The following is an 18,531-nucleotide window of genomic DNA, read 5'->3' on the forward strand; positions in this document are numbered from 1 at the left end:
GATGATTATGCCAAAGATTTAACTGGAAGTACTAGAAGGACTATTTCAGTCTCCTTACTGCAGGGCCGGGGGGTCCCGGAGGTCCAACGCTGTCCTGTGTACATGTGCAAGCATTCGGAAGAGCTGGGCATTTTGCTTCATCTCTCTGAAATTTGGAAAAGAATATTTATCTCTGAATTGAAAGTAAACATAGCCTCTTATCTGCCACACACACTTATCTTATACACACAAGGAAATCTCTTTCCCAACTTAAAGGAATAATTTTTAATTATGATTACAAAGCCTTATGCCCAATCTTGCTATGCCCCTTTATGTCTTTAAAAGTTTTGCTTTAGGAAATCTCACATAAGATATGTTTACAAAACCATCATCAGGACCCCTGGTAATTTAATCCAATTCTCTCTAGTCTGGTATTAGAGAAATGCTGAGTGTTTCAGATATGGATGCCCATTTCATTCAGAATAAAATTTAAAATCCCTTCCACAGCCTACAGGCCTTACACGGTCTGCAAAACAGCACCCCACCACCTTGCCCCCTCCACTGCCCACCACCTCCCCTCTCCTTCACTCTGCCCCAGCCCCTCTCATCCACTTCTTGCTTCTCAGATGTTCAGGGCACCTTGTGGCCTTAGGGCCTTTACACTTACAGTCACCTCTGGCTGGAATGCTCTTTCTCCATTATCCACATTGCTTGTCCCCTCACTTCACTCAGGTCTCTGCTTAAATCTCACCTTATCCCTGAGGGCTGAGGGTACTCACCTGGCTACCTGTCCTTGTACCCTGGTTTGTTTTCTATGACTTTTCACTCGATAACATGGTATATACCTACTTATTAACTCCTCCTCTTCCTCTGCCTTTCACTAGAGTATTCCTTTCCACTGCTGTAACTCCAGCACACAGGATAGTGCCTGGCTTATAACAGGTGTTCAGTAAGTATTTGTTGAGGAAATAATGCACACTTATTTTGTGGGTGTGTGCATCTCACTGTTTGCCTAGAACTTCAAATCCATCTTCAGCATGCAACTTTGTAACCATCACCACCTACACAGATAATATGGGGGAAGGCCATCACTCGAGGAGAGCATTTCTACTTAGACATCCAGAGAGGTGTGATGGCTGATTCTGTAAAGGATTTAATAAGCATTTATTGTAAAATGCTGGCATTTTACAAGCAATAGGAGGACTCTGCAGTAAATGGGTTTATCAGACATGCTGATTAAAGCAGGACTTTTCTGACTATGCCTAACCACTTTGGCTGTTAGGGAGAATTTCCAGATGTGGTCCGCTACATTATTGGCTTTTGGGGAGGGGGGGTCCCCAGCCTGAGCTGCGGTCGTTAATGAGCACGCACACCATGTGTGTCCCTGGCTCCATCCTGAACATGCAGCTGCTGAGGGCTACTTCCTCTCCCAGGCCATCCTCATCCACATTTCTTATTCCTCGAAGACTCATAAAACCATGACAAATTCCATTCTGTTTCACTTACTCTGGAGGGAATATCACAGCATCTGTCTCTACTGGTCCACACCGGACTGCAGACAATATCAAAATTCTGGATTTGGAACTGTAAACAAGCAACAGTAACATGAGCTAGAGATGCGTGAAAAACATTTCATATTAACATTTCCACATTTTAACCTCTGCTAACTTCTCACGCAGACTCTCTAGAGGGTCCAGGCAATGAAAGCAATGTGATCCTTACCTCCTAAGAACAAAAAAATCCTATGCCTCAGAGAAAGGGACAGTAAAGCAAAATGCATATGTGATAATCCCACTTCTGATTCACTTCCTTGGCTAAAATGAAGTGTCTCATTGAGGTTTTTTTTTTTAAGAGAACATTGATTTCTTTATATCCTTAAAAATGATGAGTGCATTTAATTCAGAATTTTAATTTGAAGACTACACACATTTAAATCAACTTTTAAGAGTCTACCTCTGTTTAAAAAAAAAGTAACATTTTAAAAGATTCCTCATTTATTCTTAAATTGATGCTCTGCTTCTTATAAATTCTTACCTAGGGGTTAACTAATAATTTCATGTTTACCTTCAGCTTAACTATTTCAATATACATATATTTTCTATCTTTCTACACTTAAAAAACAGAATTCTTTGGACAAAAAAGAAAAGGTCACTTAGATATAGTCATTCTTTCTTTTATAAACTTATTCTATTTAAATATTAAACCCAATATTCAATAAATTATTTTAATTGCAATTATATTATTTGTACTAACTAGTTCTTCCCTCGTGGCTCTGAGGGTAAAGCATCTGCCTGCAACCTGGAGGAGCCTACAGTCCATGAGGTCACAAAGAGTTGGACATGACTGAGCAACTTAACTTCAACTTTACATGGTGAAAGCTAAGAGTGTTTGCAAGTTCAAGTTCTACATTGACGGCTAAAATTTTCACTTCTGAATAGAGAAGAAAATTCTGTCCGTGAAAGAAAACTAAGCTCAATAAAAGCAATTTTAAAACATAATAGAAGGGCTTCTCTGGTGGCTCAGCAGTAAAGAATCCATCTGCCAATGCAGGAGACACAGGTTCAATCCCTGATCTGGGAAGATCCCACATTCCATGTAGCAACTAACCCCATGCACCGCAACTATCGAGCCTGTGCCCGAGAGCCTGGGAGTCACAATCTCTGAGCCCACAGGATGCAAGTAGAGCAGCACGTGCCCCAGAGCCCGTGGTCTACCGCAAGAGGAGCCGCGGCGACGGGAAGCCAGACGCCGCAAGCAGAGAGTAGCCCCCACTTGTCACAACAAGGGAAAAGCCTAATAGCAATGAGGACCAAGCACAGCCAGAAATAAACAAGTAAAATTATCTTAAAAAACAATAGAAGCCAAAAATAGTAGTCTTGCTTTCAGAACAATGTTATTATTAATCAACATTTATTATGAACTTAGCCTGGTGCAGTGAAAACCTCAGGTTTTAACAGTTTATTACTAAACAGCATTGTAAAAGGTTTGCCAAGCCCCCGCCTCCAACTTAAGCCAATGACAGTTGTGAGGCGGCTGGCCTGACCCCTCTGTGAGGGAGCATAGCTCTGTGACGGTCACTGCCAGAGTCCACAAATGCAAAATGTCCTGAATGCACAAAGCTGTGTCAACAGTCCCTACTTTTAAAGAGCAAGAAAATGAATTCGTTTACATTTCACTGATTCTCCTGGCAACCACTTGTGCTGTGCTCTCCAGTTTGATTCAGTTTCAAGTCAACTACATGATGTTCTCCGGTGCCCTGACATCTTAATTTGCTTCTAGCAGTAAAGCACATTATCATGTTTTGTCAGTAGCGTATTACCTCAGTGTAACTTCCAGTGTTTCAATCAAACCAAGATATAAAACGATTAAAAACATCATCGAGGGAAAAGAAAAAGTACCAATTACTTTGAAAAATGTCATCTCTATCTTCGTACAAGGTACCAAGAAAAATAAAACTGTGTTACTTACTGTGGCTGACTTCCTCTCCCCTTTAAGCAGTTTTCCAAGAATTTCATAACCATCAGTGGTGATATTTCCAGCTTCCTTGATATCCTTCTCTACAATCTCATAGCAGTCGATGTAAATCTTAACACTTTTCGGGGTCACTACGATATGAACCTAAAAAGATCATTCGTTTCCATTACAAAATTTCTACCCAGAACCATATGGCTGACTTCTACATATATCAGATCACACGTTAAAAAAATGTGTACTTAAAGCTATTTAGGAAATTAAAAGATGTATGCTCCTTGGAAGAATAGCTATGACCAACCTAGACAGCTTATTAAAAAGCAGAGCTTTTTAGCAAAGCTTATTAAAAAGCATTACTTTGCCAACAAAGGTCCGTCTAGTCATGGCTATGGTTTTTCCAGTAGCCATGTATGGATATGAGAGTTGGACAATAAAGAGAGCTGAGCACTGAAGAATTGATGCTTTTGAACTGTGAAGTTGGAGAAGACTCTTGCAAGTCCCTTGGACTGCAAGGAGATCCAACCAGTCCATCCTATAGGAAATCAGTCCTGAATATTCATTGGAACGACTGATGCTGAAGCTAAAACTCCAAGAGTTTGGCCACCTGATGTGAAGAACTGACTCATTTGAAAAGACCCTGATGCTGGGAAAGATTGAAGGTGGAAGGAGAAGGGGATGACAGAGGATGAGATGGTTGGATGGCATCACTAATGGACATAAGTTTAAATAAACTCTGGGAGCTGGTGATGGACAGGGAGGCCTAGCATGCTGCAGTCCATGGAGTCACAAAGAGTCAGACACAACTGAGCGACTGAACTGAAAGCTATTCTCATCCCAAATCAAGAACCTTGGACTAAAAATTCAAGAACCAGGCTGCAGTGTCAATGCCATTTAATTTAACAACATCAAATTAAATGAACTACTTAACCTCTCTGAGTCTCAGTTTCCTCCTGCTATTATACATCAGTATAATTTCTTATTTTCCCCACTATGTATTCTTCCTGAGATGGCCAGAGATAATATAGTAGATGAGATGACTCTTTAAACTATAGAGAGCTTTTCAAAAAAAAAACAGACTGACAGATACAGAGAACAAACTTGTGGTTACCTGTGGCAGGGCAGGGGGGCAAAACGGTAGGGGATTAAGAGGTACATAGCAGTTTGTATAAAATAAGCTACAAATATATACTATACAAAGTGGGGAACATAGTCAATATTTTATAATAACTATTAAAAAATAAATTATAGAAAGTGAACTATTACAAGTTAATAAATCATTAATAAATTGTTATACTCAGAACAAAGGAGCCTCCAATGTCTTCCAGTGATTTTGCTAAATCCAGTTTTTAATTTCTTAGTCCAGAATCCCTGCCAACTCATTGGAAAAGTCCCTGATGCTGAGAAAGATTGAGGGCAGAAGGAGAAGAGGGCATCAGATGAGATGGCTGGATGGCATCACCAATGCGATGGACATGAACTTGGGAAACTTCAGGAGATGATAAAGGGACAGGGAGGCCTGGCACGCTGCAGTCCATGGGGTTGCAAAGAGTCAGACATGACTGGGCAACTGAACAACAACAACAGTCCTTGCCAAAAAGATCTTACACACCATGTAGACACCTAACACAGGAAAGAGCTAGGTCGTATCTGTTATAAAGAATCAGCTCTGGAAATCAAATTCAAGATTCAATTTCCTCATAAGAAAGCAAAGTTATGTTGATTTATTGTTGTTGGATATTGAAGATATTCAGAATCTTAAGAAATCTATTAGTACAGATAAATAATAAAACATCTATATTTCAGTAATGTAAAGAATGGCTGCAGGCAATGTTTGGCTTTATAGTTATGCCCATAGTTTCTACTTATCACAGCCCAAATACCCAAGTAAGCCCATGATGATTACTTTAAAAAGTTTGGCTCCAAGTTAAGGAACAGAAATTCCATTAACTGCTTTAGAGTAAATAAGCATAAGGACAGTCTCCAGAGAATTTTTTTTAACAGTAGATATTTTTTCCACATAGAATCACCACCAAAACATTAATTTGGTGCATCTATAAGTACTATGAATTACATATTGCTTTTATTTAAAAGTGATATATGACTTACTAAAAATAATATTTAAATACCCCAGGGCAATCATCTAATATTGAATTCAAGATGAATACCATACAGACATTCCCAAGGTATTTATTATCTAGTAAGAACTGGGATTTCTTTGGAGGGAATGATGCTGAAGCTGAAACTCCAGTACTTTGGCCACCTCATGCGAAGAGTTGACTCATTGGAAAAGACTCTGATGCTAGGAGGGACTGGGGGCAGGAGGAGAAGAGGTCGACAGAGGATGAGATGGCTGGATGGCATCACTGACTCAATGGACATGAGTCTGAGTGAACTCCGAGAGTTGGTGATGGACAGGGAGTCCTGGCGTGCTGCAATTCATGGGGTCGCCAAAAGTCAGACACAACTGAGCAACTGAACTGAACTGAACTGAACTGAAGAATTGAAACTTATTTATCAGATCTTATATGAACAATCTCAGAGGCTAATATTCAAAAGCTATTTGAAAAATCATAGTATCCAGAAAAACCATTTCAAAATCAAAGCTTTGAAATTTTGAAACAAAATTATTCCAAATACACTTGTCACTCAATGTGAGCCAAAAAGAAACACATGCTAAAAATATATTTTGCTATGATCTCTTCAGTGTGTTTTATTGCATTTTAAACACATGCATAATTACATTTCAGATTGGCTCTTCATCTGGGCACCAGTGTCCCAAGTAATTAGGGACTATTTCCCAAGGGGGAAGCGTGTTGGTCACAGACCAGTAGAACAAAGCAGGAACACTCTTGTCAACTCATCATCCTTCCCAAGGTCTGCCATCCCTTATTTTTCATCTATTCTACCTTTTTGTCTTATTACAATTTTCTCAGTCGAATCTACATCATCTGTTACAATAAGATGAAGACATAGAATTTTTCAAGAGAATCCTCCAGAAGCAGCAGTTGCCCTTCCCCACATAAGCTCTTTTAGTCTATCCCCTCTCTCCCAAGAGCCTCCTGCATGTTATTTTCACTAATTTGCTGCTTCTCTCAGAGAACTATTTGTTCTTATCTCAAGGAGTGAAGAACTTCAGTTCCCAAATTACGTGGGAAATGAAAGAAGGGTGTTCGAAGTCCTTGGATCAGTATCCAGTAGAGACTGAACTTGGTACTTGAATGGATGTGATAAATGAGAGTAGGTTATCAGAATGGGGTGGAGGAAGGAAGGAGGGGGAAGAAAGCATAGTGAAAAAGTGGAGGAGGAACTAAAAAATAGAAAGACGCTATGAAAAAAGAAGGGAGAGAATTTGAAAAGAAAAGAGTTTATGAGAAAAAGAGAGACGAGGCATTACATAAAACCTAAGAACACAAATACCTCTCTATAAAGGCAAATTAAGACGGGAGGGTCAAAAAACAATTCTATGTAGTAAAAAACAATTGATATGTAGTAATTAATGACTATCACTATAGATCTCTTCAAAAATACTGCCTTATTGCTGTCAAGTAAAATGAAACATTCAATGAAAGTTGGGAATTAAAAAATAATAGTTCCTAGCCTAGACAGGGGGAATAGTTTGGGGGAGAATGGATATATGTATACGTATGGCTGAGTCAGTTTTCTGTTCACCTGAAATTATCACAACATTGTTAATCAGCTATACCCCAGTACAAAATAAAAAGTTAAAAAAAATAATAATATTTCCTAAATGATTGTCAAGTGGTTAATAGCAGGCTGAGTTTCCAATATCTTCAGTGGGTATGGAAGAAAAATAAAATAGTCCTCTTTAGCAAGTTACTCAAATGTAAGTTTAATAGGCAAATCAATGATCCAAAAAAAGTTCATAAGAACTTTGCCAGATTCAGCATCTATTATTGGACAAGATGCAGTTGAAGCTAGGAAAAATTTGTCAAACTAGAATCTTCTTTCCCAATAAGGCATTTATTTTCCTGCACTTTACCAGTAAAGTCTGTAACTTGTTGAGCAAATATGCCTTTATACTCAGAGAGCTCTGTTTCTCCACCATTGGTTGGTTTGTTCGTATTGTTTTGTTTTGTTTGGGGGGGGCTTATCACTAATGTGCTCATTGGGCTTCCCGGGTGGCTCAGTGGTGAAGAATCCACCTGCCAGTGCAGGAGACATGGGTTCAATCCGTGTCAGGAAGCTCCCCTGGAGAAGGAAATGGCAATCCACTCCAGTGTTCTTGCCTGGAAAATTCCACAGACAGAAGAGCCTGGCAGGCTACAGTCTGTGGGGTCCCCACAGAATTGGACACGACTGAGTGACTAAGCGACAGCAATGTGCACCCTGAGGCCTCTGCAAATCCCATGAGGCGAGTCCCTTGCTGTCTTCACCAAGAATCTGATTCATAAATAAGAAAACATTCTGGGAAGAAACCAAGATTCTTAGGAAGAGAATCAGCAAGAAATTCAGCTCAATCTACCTATTTATAGGCAAGTTCTTAATTTTCACTTGAGAAATCAGATTGAATTGGAAATATTTGTTTCCTACATATGGGGACTAACTTTCTGAGCCTCATACTGGGGAAATTTTAAAGCTTGTGCAGCAAATAGTCTTCCTCCTGTTCATTTGATCCAATTGATGCAAAAATTCCATTTAAAAGTCCACTCATAACCAAGACTGTTCACTTCCGATTCTGCCAATGTCAGTACTCTTATCTGTCAATTAACTGACAGCAAGTCTGTATTACCCTTGGATCTTAAAATTAAAAAATTAAGATGATCAAGAATAGATAGTCCCCTAAGAATTTATCTTAGAAGTTTTAATAAAATATTTCAGAGAAGTTGTAAATATGTTCATGCAGAAGTTAATCTCATAAACAGTTATCTTAATTATGTTGGTAGATAGTGATAACTTCTGGACTGACATGTTTGTAACTTTTCAATAAATGAGCAAGCAGGAGCAGGTTACTATGCTCTATAAAAGAAAAAATAATATCAACTAAATACAATCCACAAAAATTAAGCTTTTGAAACAAAATTACATAAAGGTTCAAAATAAAAGGTAGAAAAATGGGCATACAATATTGTATATACTATACAACTCATATTCTAAAAAAACATTTGCATTGAATATATATTGAAATGTCAACAGTAGTTAATCTCATTAATAGATTAGTAGAAATACCATTTTTAATTTTCTTCTTTGAAAATTAATCAAATCCTCTGAAATCAAAGATATTGTTTTTAAAAGACATATCTATGTTTCCACCAGTTTAACATACATTTTAATAAATAATAAATTAGTTTAAGTTTTAAGTCCACATACTTCTTTTATAAATAACCGATAATCTTACGTTTTTACCTTATGAAAACTTCCGTAAAATAATGCCTTCACTTCATCTGTGTCAAATGTAACAGTCTGCACCTCACCTCTTGTATCCTTGTTAAAGAATGATAATGTCTTGCTAGAAGCTGTAATCAACACATAATTGTTATTAAATCAAATGCATGGAGATTCTATACTGAAGTATTAACAATTAATTCTTGTTGAAGAGATCTCTAAAACATTAATAATTCAGTTAAGATAAAATGTAATTCAAGTATTTACTGACATACTTTTTTAAGACTTTAAACATAAAAGCATAATCAAGGAAATAGATATGTATATGTATATATATATACATCCAGAAGGTTCTTAAAGAGAAGGAAAACATAATCAAAAATATGCATGCATGGGCCCTAAGAGAAGATAAAAATCCTTACGATCTGCAATCACCCCAACTTGTGGTTTATAGTCTCTGTCTGTGATCTGCCAAATTGCAAAAGGGTCGCTGGGAGTTTCTGGGAGGAGTCTGAATAGTAATATAATGGTATATGAAGGAGGGAGTCCATTGGGATGTAGTTCTCTGTTGGATAAAGCAAAATTAATTAATTAACTAATTAGTAAGGATTTCTCATCAGAAATAGATGATATTTAAAATTTTTGGGCTAGAATCTTTTCATGACTAGTATTAGAAGCCATTTATAATAATCCAGTTATATTACAATAGTCTTTTTAATAATACATTATTAAAAGGGGAAAAATTTAAGGATGAGACCTCAAAATAGCAAACACTAAAGACCCATTATGTAAGCAGTAATAGTTGATTTATAATCTGATAAAGTCAAAAAGTCTGGGAAACTGCCAAATGGTCTTTCATCCTACAGTTAATAAATCATTTTTCTAGATACATAGATGATTATAAAACTATATCATGATTTTAGAGTGATAAACATTGTATCTATGGATGTAATTTAAAGTGCATAAATCTCACTAAATATATTCAATTTCCAACATCAGGGATATGAGATCATAAGTAAGATGGCTCAAGGTTTCAATTTCTCCCTCCCTATATACTTCCAAAGTCCTCCCTTAAAATCAAATAAATCAAATAAGCTCCAGAAGGTCACACGTTCCCAGAAACAAAACCAATAATACATGTGACGGCCACATACATGTGCAAATGTTTAGTGTTGATAAACGGATATGATTCAAGTTTCTTGGCTCTAAGGCTATCAAACATAAAATGTGGACCCATGTGTCCTTCTAGACTTGAGTCAATCATTGTTCTAAGGGAACCTCTGAAACAGAATTAATGGATTTTCGCCTGAGACCTCTTTAAAACACTTTCTTCGTAAAGATAGGAAAAGGGCCTTGATAATCGGCCCATGGACAGAAAAGCAACTGCTCCACAGATTTGACAAAGAGCACAGAATGGCTCTTGGGGTTTTGAGCCTCAGTGTGCCACAGCCGGCACTTCTGGAATATAACACTGTCCTATGTTTGTTTGTTTGTTTGGGCTTTTATTGACATAAACTTGATTTGCAATGTTGCATTGCTTCTGCTGTACAGCAAAGTGAATCAGCTATACAAATACATAGAGCCTCTCTTTTTTAGATTCTCCTCCTATCTGCACAGGGAGGGACTCTGCTCCACACTCTGTAATGCCCTCCTTCTTAAAGCGTATGTTCTGGGCAAGCTGACACAATGTCTTCTGCATGTTCAAAAGCCATCTTCATGATGAAGTAAAGTGAAGTGAGAGTTGCTCAGTCATATCTAACTCTTTGCCAACCCATGGACTATAGGCCACCAGGCTCCTCTGTCCATGGAATCTTCTCAATATTCCACATTAAAAAAAATATCGTCTCCATATAAAGTCATCAGTCATTTAGCCCATTTTTCTCCTTTTTCAGGTAATGAATGATTATGAAAAAATAAAGAAGTATTTAATTGCATTTTATGCCTCTTTCAGCCACAAGATCTGAATCTTAAGAGGACAGTGGGCTGTCTTATATGAAAATGTAGGAATCATAGCTTGAGGTGACAGAGTTAAACACTGGGTATTTCAGTTTACCGCAAAACCTAAAACTGCAAACTAGTGTGGTTAACCATAAAAGAGTTAAGAACTCACAGTGTGGTCACACTACAACAATACAACTGTGCTTCCTTACAAGAAATTAGCCTTGGTTTTAGTCTGAATTTTCCGTCAGCTTTCCCAGAGCATTTCAAATTTCAGGCATCATCATCTGACCCTGTCCTAAGTGTCTGAAAACTTTATTTCTTGGTGTTCTTTCCCCTCCAGAAGGTGCCAAACACATATTTTGGTTATCAGAACCAGGTACAAACTTTCATCAAGTTAAATAACAACATCTAGAGCTGCCCAACAGGTCCCCGGAGCACCAGCCAATAAAAACTAACTGCCGCCTGTCAGATCACAGATCAGAGACAGACTGTTGCAGTCTTTCATCTTCTGGAGTCAGAAACTCTAGGAAGAATGCCTGTTCCCATTCTGCACTGATTCCATCCTGCCCTTCTGGACCCACGGAGAAATGTTCAAGAGGAGAAAGTGCCTCCCTGCTTAAATAATCTCCCTTAGAAGAAGCATACCTACAGTCCTAGCCTTAAATTCAAAAGGACTTAGTAATCCATCACGTGGCAGATACAGGATGAGATTCTCAGAGTAGCAGGCTTGAGTACTAGTCTCCCATGTCACCTGATAAGAGACCCTTAACTCAGCTGTGGGGTTTCCCTGATGGCTCAGTGGTAAAGAATCTGTCTGCAATGCAGGAGACACGGGTTCAATCCTTGGGTCAGGAAAATCCCCTGGAGGAAGGATCCACTCCAGTATTCATGCCAGGAGAATGCCAAGGACAGAGGAGCCTAGGGGGCTACAGTCCATGGGGTCGCAAAGAGTTGGACACAACTGAGCAACTGAACATACACATCACACACACACACATACACACACACAACCCAGTTGTACTTAAGGAAACCAAATCAGGTTATCCATAAGACTTTTCCAACAATTCTAAAATACCAGAGTGCTAAGAAGTCAGCAAAGATTCTAACAACCTCACAAAATCCTCTGGCCCATGGTAAGAAAGAGACCCTCCTGTTGTCAGACTCACACTGTAGGCTGGTTCACAAAGGCATTCTTCTGAAGCCTGTAAGATGAGTAGCTGGGGAAAGAGCCTGACTCCAGGGAGACTCCTTGCACAGAAGCAAAATTCTTTTCTGTCAGATTGTATGCTTCAAGCATCTTAAAACCTTCACATCAGAACAGAAAATATTGAAATGAAGTTATTTGAATTATCTTATTGCTTAAATCCTGAAATAAATTAGCCCAAGAGTAGGAACGCTTACCTGGTGAGGTGTAGCCATCCAAATAAATGAGAGGGCAACCTGCAACGTACAGTGTTGTTTAAGTACAATTCACCAAGGAATACTAAAATTACACATGCGCAGAAAGCACCTGCATAAGTACAGCAAGTCACAAAACTGTTCATTCATTTATAGACCATAACAATCAAACTTTTTCTAAGTGGTTTTGTGTAGATTTTCAACTTGTAGGAGAAATTATACTATTGAGCAGTGTAACCATGTTTTCTGGACAGTCTCCAGTCCACCTGGAATGTTACAATGTTCTTAAGAATGGTAAGACAGAATTAAAGGGGGAAATTTATATATTTTTTTCAATGGATTAAAGAACTTTTCACCCAGGGAACTTTAAATTTGTGCAAGGAAGGGCAGGAGGAATTTGTTGCCAGCCAATCCTCTTCTTGGCCAAACACTGGAGGCTCGTGCTCATCACTGAACCGTCCAGGGGCAGGTGTGCAGGGGGTCTCAATCTGGGGCCCAGAGCTGGAACAGGGAAGGCTGTATGCAAGACTTCCTGGAATGGATGGAGCAGCCGCTGCTCGCTGCTCATTTCAGTAGTGCAGCTCCATTCTGAGCTTCAGCGTTAATTTTTACAATAAGCCATTAACATTTGTTTACTTCCGCTGCCTCTAACCAGAGTTCTGAGATTCTAATATAATGTTTCATAGGGAAAAAAACAACACTTAAAAAGCACAGCTCTACCTGGGATTAGGGGTTTAGATGAGCCATTCAACTATTTCCTTAATCTAATACTCCAAAAATCAGAGTTCATGAATGGGGAGGAAGACAAATGGATTTAAATCTTTTGTCCTTCACTGCATCTTAAAAGTTAAACTGGAGGTCTCGGTATACCATGAATATACCCAAAGAAACAAATGAGAACCAAATGCATTTCTACGGGGCACACGCACATAAGGCTGTTTTTTCCTGGCTCTCTTGAAGCACAGATGTTGACAGAACAAATACCAATTGATTACTAACAGGGAAAACCTTCACCTCACAGAAATGCTTCTATAAATGCATTTCTAAGTTGAAGATTCATTTTCTCAAATGTCACAGGCATTGAGATGGTGGGAAAAGGATATATACAAACATTTTATTTCCATACAAGGAATATTGCATCTTCAAGACTAAAAATGGACCTCTGACAAGCTCAGAGTTAGCATGATCTCAATAGGAACAGTGATTCATCAGGTTCTCAAGTGGTTTCCCAGGATCTATTTATGCACAGACTTGATCTTGGTTAGGATAAGGAATGGTCTACTCAATAGTCATTTTTCAAAACAAGTGAGACTATGGATCCATATGGACCATGACTTACTTGAAGTGGCAGTTTCACACACAAATGTGATGAGGTTGTCCTCTATCTTCTCAAAAGATTCAAAGTCATCCACAATGAACACGTGCCGTTCGCTTGGTTTGCTAGCTATGTTGGCAAGTTCATTGTAGTCGACATCAGCCACACCAACTACAAAGACACTGAACCCTGCAGAGCAATGTTTATAGAATTACACAAACTTTTGTCCATCTTTTATTGTCTAAACAATTCAGAATAAGATCTCATCAGAAATGATGCCAAACTTTCTCAGCTTATGCATCAAGTTCTTTCAATTGACATACAGTCTCCTTAATTTACATTTTTTTCCTATTTTTTGGCTTATAAAATTCAGTTAATTGAATTTCCTAAAATAAAATCTTAACAATTAAAAGGTGAACATTTTAATAACAAAATGGCTTAATGTGGCACTCATTTTCTTCCACACATCCTAAAATACCCATTAATTCTGCAGACGTCTTAGGCAACATTAGCATTTTAAGCCGATTTGACTCAGAAACCAATAGGCCCATTTTAAACTGAATTCCTGAAACTAATTTACTCAATAAACTCAGACTCAAAGTCAGCACTTTGGCCACTTTCAAAATGAAATCTACAACTCCCCCTGGCAATAAACTTTCATTTATTTAGGCTAACACAAATAAACAAAGTTTATTTCGACAGCAGAAAAAATAGGCTATATAAAGAACTGGTTACATAATTAGCTAGAAACAAGATAACTTGAGGAGCAATCATTCATAACCCCAAAGTTAAATCAGCGAGGAGCCCAACACATGAAGAAATCTGTTCAAAGTGCCTAACCACAATGGAAATAATTTATAAAAACATCAGTGCAAAGAATGATCTCTATTGTAAGAAGACAGTATGACTTAGTACTAATCATGACTCAGACTTTTAGCCAAAGACCCATACATGTGCAGATGACAAACTCCATATAATGAAGTACTTTACAATTTAGACCACAGTAAATCATGCATAGCATTCTTTCTAAAATATGTCCACCTTGGACCCTGCCTGAAGGAGTGAGGTTGTTAACGCAGGTACTATAAAGATCTAGTTTCATTTCTAATCATCTGACATAACTAATTTGAAGGGCAGTGTAACATCCTTGCTACAGGCTTTCAGAATGTTTGATTGCCAGGATCTACACCAGTGACGTCTCCCCAGACGCCTCTCCGCTCCTTTGCAGTAAACCTTCCAGCAATCTGTTTGGGGCATGAGTCTACCAGGTCATGCTAAACCTATGTCTCTCCTTAGAGTGGGTTCAACCAGCATCAAGATTTATTTCTGCTACAGCAGGAAGCCTGGTGAGGATCATCCCATCACTGCTGTCTGTAGTGTTCCAACCACTACGGGGGACAGACCATGAGGCATGCATGTCTTAAACAAAGAATACACCATGTCGTTGCTGAGCAATTATCCAACTGTTCCATGATTAAATGTAAACTAACATTAGAAGGATGTGGAGGAGGATAGACTCAAAGAGAAACAATAAAGTAAAATCCATAATTTTGGTCTTTTGCAAGCATTTCTGGATGTTTGAAACTGTAAAATAAATGAGGGCAATCCCTGGGCATCAAATGTATGCCTGTGTTTACCTGACTGCTGGATGACCAAAGCCGCCTTCTTGACCTCATCCTGCGACCGACCATCCGTGACCACAACCAGCACCTTGGGGACATTCTTCCTCATGCCGCTCTCCCAGGTCAACACCTTCTCCTTGATAAAGGTCAGAGCCTTGCCTGTAGAATGTGGCATGGAACATGTTCGTGTTTTATCAGTGAAAACTATCCAAATGCCCTTAGTCACACCCAATGGATAAGAATTTGAATGTTAGAGTTATACTCAGCCCGTCACTCCAAAGGCTTTGGAGAGTGAAAGTCTAAGTACATGCTGATGAACGTACCTGTTCTTGTGTTTCCTCCTCTGTACCGAATGTTCTGGAGGGCCCCAAGGGCCAGGGCCTTGTCGTTGTATGTGTTCAGCTTAAACTCAGACTTGACCTCGTCACTGTACTGCACAAATGAGACCTGAAGAGGAAGGCAGTTTGGTGGTGAGGGTAAGTCTGCTCTTTTTATGTTTCAGTTTTCAAATGATTCCTCTAGTTGTAGAATGGGAAAGAGAAGTGTATTAGACCTGATGAAATATTATAAACACTTTATAGCTAATATAACACTGACTTACCATTGTCTCACTAAATTCTCGAATTTCTGATCTTCGTGAAAGTATCAGTAATTGATATCGGATAAAGTACATGCACCGTATTTATTGTCCAGGATGTAAGAAGGGATGCGTGAAGCTAGAGAGCAGTGAGGTTCCAGGATTAAAAATGAGAACATACCATCTTGAGCTCAAATGTTGGCTAAGCAATTGTTTCTCATTTCTGCTGACTACATCTATTCTTCATGATAACACAAAAATGGCACATGTGTGACAATAATCATCACTCATCACAAACTCAGGGGCAGTGTGATTTAGTAGAAAGATTATAGGCTTTATACACAGGATCAATGGGATCAAAACTCTGCTGATTAATAGCTTTATGACATTGGGCAAATTCCCAACATTTCTGGGTCTTCGTTTTTTTATCAGCAAAATGGAAATAATTATACTTACTTTCTACAGTCATTTTAAGGAAGAAGAATTATATATACTAAGTAGCTGGCACATGGAAGCTAATAAAATATGGTAGCTTTTTTATTCTTATATTTTATCAGAAATATTAATTTCTAAAAGGATTTTTAAAATGGCTTAGTTGCTGACACATTAAATTAAGGACATAACTAGCCTGACATTTTACTCATCTTGGGTTGGAATAAAATCCACAGGATTATTTGGGGATTTGAAATTTAATATATTCCATAAAAGAAGACATAATTTGTTTGCAGAATTATTTGCGGTTTATGTCAAAAGCTCTCATTTTCATAATATCTCTAAGATGTCACAATGAAGAGGTACAAACAGCCAAAATAAAGAAGAAAACTCACCAAGAGAAGTGTGGAAGGAAAGAACAAAATTAAAAAAATAATAAAACAATACAGTCTCTTGCCTTTGGGAGTCAATGATTTAGACAGAAGAGAAACACACAAATAATGACAATATAAAGTGGTATGAGCCACAAGAGCAATACAAACAGAACCCTTCAGGAGTCTGGAACGCCTAAAACTATCCAGGAAACTTCTCCAGTAAGGGTGGAACTGAAGTAGGTCTTCAAGGTTGCAGAATCTGAATTATAAGTAACAGAGTCACTGGCCCTGAGTGTCATGGCAGAGGGGACAACAGGGTTCTACACCCCACCAGTCACTAATAATCCCTGGATCTTCTGAGTTAACAGGGTAGGACAGTTACAATGCATTTAACTTCCAGAATACAAAGTGGTTTTTTGTGAAAAAGGGTCCTTGTCAGAAGTTTTAAGCAGCAAGTTAGAGTTAGAATTCCCTCAATTCTTCGACAAGAACATCATCTAGCCAAAAGAATATCTAGAGGAATACTTATTTTTTCTATTCATTTTATCATTTACACCCAAGCCCTTCCCAAAAGTATATGTATAAAGAAAATAGAAAATAAAGTAAAAATGGAGTTTTTACTGAAAAGTGTACTTAAGAAGTCTGGAGGAAATGGCAAGACATTACAGATGAATAACCTTTGAAATGACACCCACCTGAATCCCAGCAGGACTGATTTCATCAAAGCCTCCCACGGTATTGAAAATGAATTTTACAACTTTGTTAAAATTATCATCCCCAATACTCCAGGAAGCATCGGTCAGGAATACAATATCTGCTTTGGCCCCTTTGCACACTGGGGGAGAAAACACAAAAGAAGCCCAAAGTCTCATAAATTCGTTCATTCAAGTGAAGTTACAAAACTGAGAAATGTAGTCTAACACGCTCTACTCTTCTGTGGTTCCAGCAGCAACAGCATCACGTGGGAGCTTGATAGGAATGGAGTCCTGGGCCCCACCCCAGACTTCTTGAATCAGAATCGGCAGTAACAAAGTGCCAGATAATTCGAGTGCACAGCAAAGTTTGAGAGGTGCTCTCAATCTCTGCTCTGGAATTACTCCATCTGCTCGCATTCACTCTGCAAACACATGCTCCCTCCATATAGAATTCTTCAAGAAGCTTCAAACAATAAATGTGGAGGAAATCAAATTAAAAACAACTATTCACAGAACTTGAGTCATCAGTGGGTTTGGAGATTCTATACATAATCATGCATGTAGATAAGGTGTCTTTTAAATTTTAAATGAAGCCACTAGAATTGTATGGAAGGAGGAAAGGGGAGGAATAAAATAAACCTCTTTAAATCTTCAGACTTGAAGGCTTAAAAAAATTCCAAAAATAAGAATTTAACAGCATTTTAGTGACAAAAACTTAATGTGCAGGATATTTAACACCAAGAATGAATCCTAAAGTAAATATGGACATTGGATGATAATGATGTGCCAATATAGGTTCACAGGATGTAACTAACATCCCACTCTGGCAGCAAGGGGATGCTGAGAGTTGGGGGAGGTTTGGATGGGAGGAGGCAGGGCATGTCTGGGACCTACATGTACTTTCAGTTCAAATTTGATGTGAACCTAAAACTGCTCTAAAATTTAACTGCTCTAAAATAAAATATAACGTCTATTAAGACCTTAGCATGCATATCTTAAAGCCAAAATTATTTACTGAATTCTTTTCAAAAGTTTAATTTAAAGACACTCATTACTATTTTATCCTATAATATTACACTTTTAATTTTACTTCTTTAATAGACTTGATAAAATCATAAGATAAAATCATATCAAAAAGGCTAAGATAAAATCATAGCCTTCTAAGTCTTCCAAGATTAAAAAAAAAAACTTTAAAGTCTGAAATGCTTTCAGTTAAATGCTGGAAACAGAACGCAGGAAAAGAATAAACCAGTAGTTAATTTGTTATTCAGTCGCTTAGTCGTGTCCGACTCTGCAACCCCACGGACTGCAGCATGCCAGCTTTCCTGTCCCTCAGTACCTACTGGAGCTTGTTCAAACTCATGTCCGTGACTCATCCAACCAT

General features: G+C 38.2%; 1 protein-coding gene across 1 annotated transcript in view; it reads right to left on the minus strand.

Annotated features, from left to right (window-relative positions):
* The window catches only part of COL12A1 (collagen type XII alpha 1 chain), a 118,180-nt gene that overhangs the window by 20,207 nt on the left and 79,442 nt on the right, over positions 1-18,531 (minus strand). Inside the window, exons 44-54 of the mRNA XM_068985253.1 lie at positions 17,148-17,287; positions 15,393-15,516; positions 15,085-15,228; positions 13,472-13,636; positions 12,136-12,174; positions 11,901-12,039; positions 9,216-9,358; positions 8,815-8,924; positions 3,448-3,597; positions 1,486-1,563; positions 59-145 (exon numbers count right to left, since the gene is read on the minus strand). Coding sequence (XP_068841354.1) covers positions 59-145; positions 1,486-1,563; positions 3,448-3,597; positions 8,815-8,924; positions 9,216-9,358; positions 11,901-12,039; positions 12,136-12,174; positions 13,472-13,636; positions 15,085-15,228; positions 15,393-15,516; positions 17,148-17,287 — 1,319 coding nt within the window. The remainder of the gene's footprint in view (positions 1-58; positions 146-1,485; positions 1,564-3,447; positions 3,598-8,814; positions 8,925-9,215; positions 9,359-11,900; positions 12,040-12,135; positions 12,175-13,471; positions 13,637-15,084; positions 15,229-15,392; positions 15,517-17,147; positions 17,288-18,531) is intronic.

Source organism: Capricornis sumatraensis, chromosome 13, assembly GCF_032405125.1.
Source record: "Capricornis sumatraensis isolate serow.1 chromosome 13, serow.2, whole genome shotgun sequence".
Taxonomy (NCBI): Eukaryota; Metazoa; Chordata; class Mammalia; order Artiodactyla; family Bovidae; genus Capricornis; species Capricornis sumatraensis.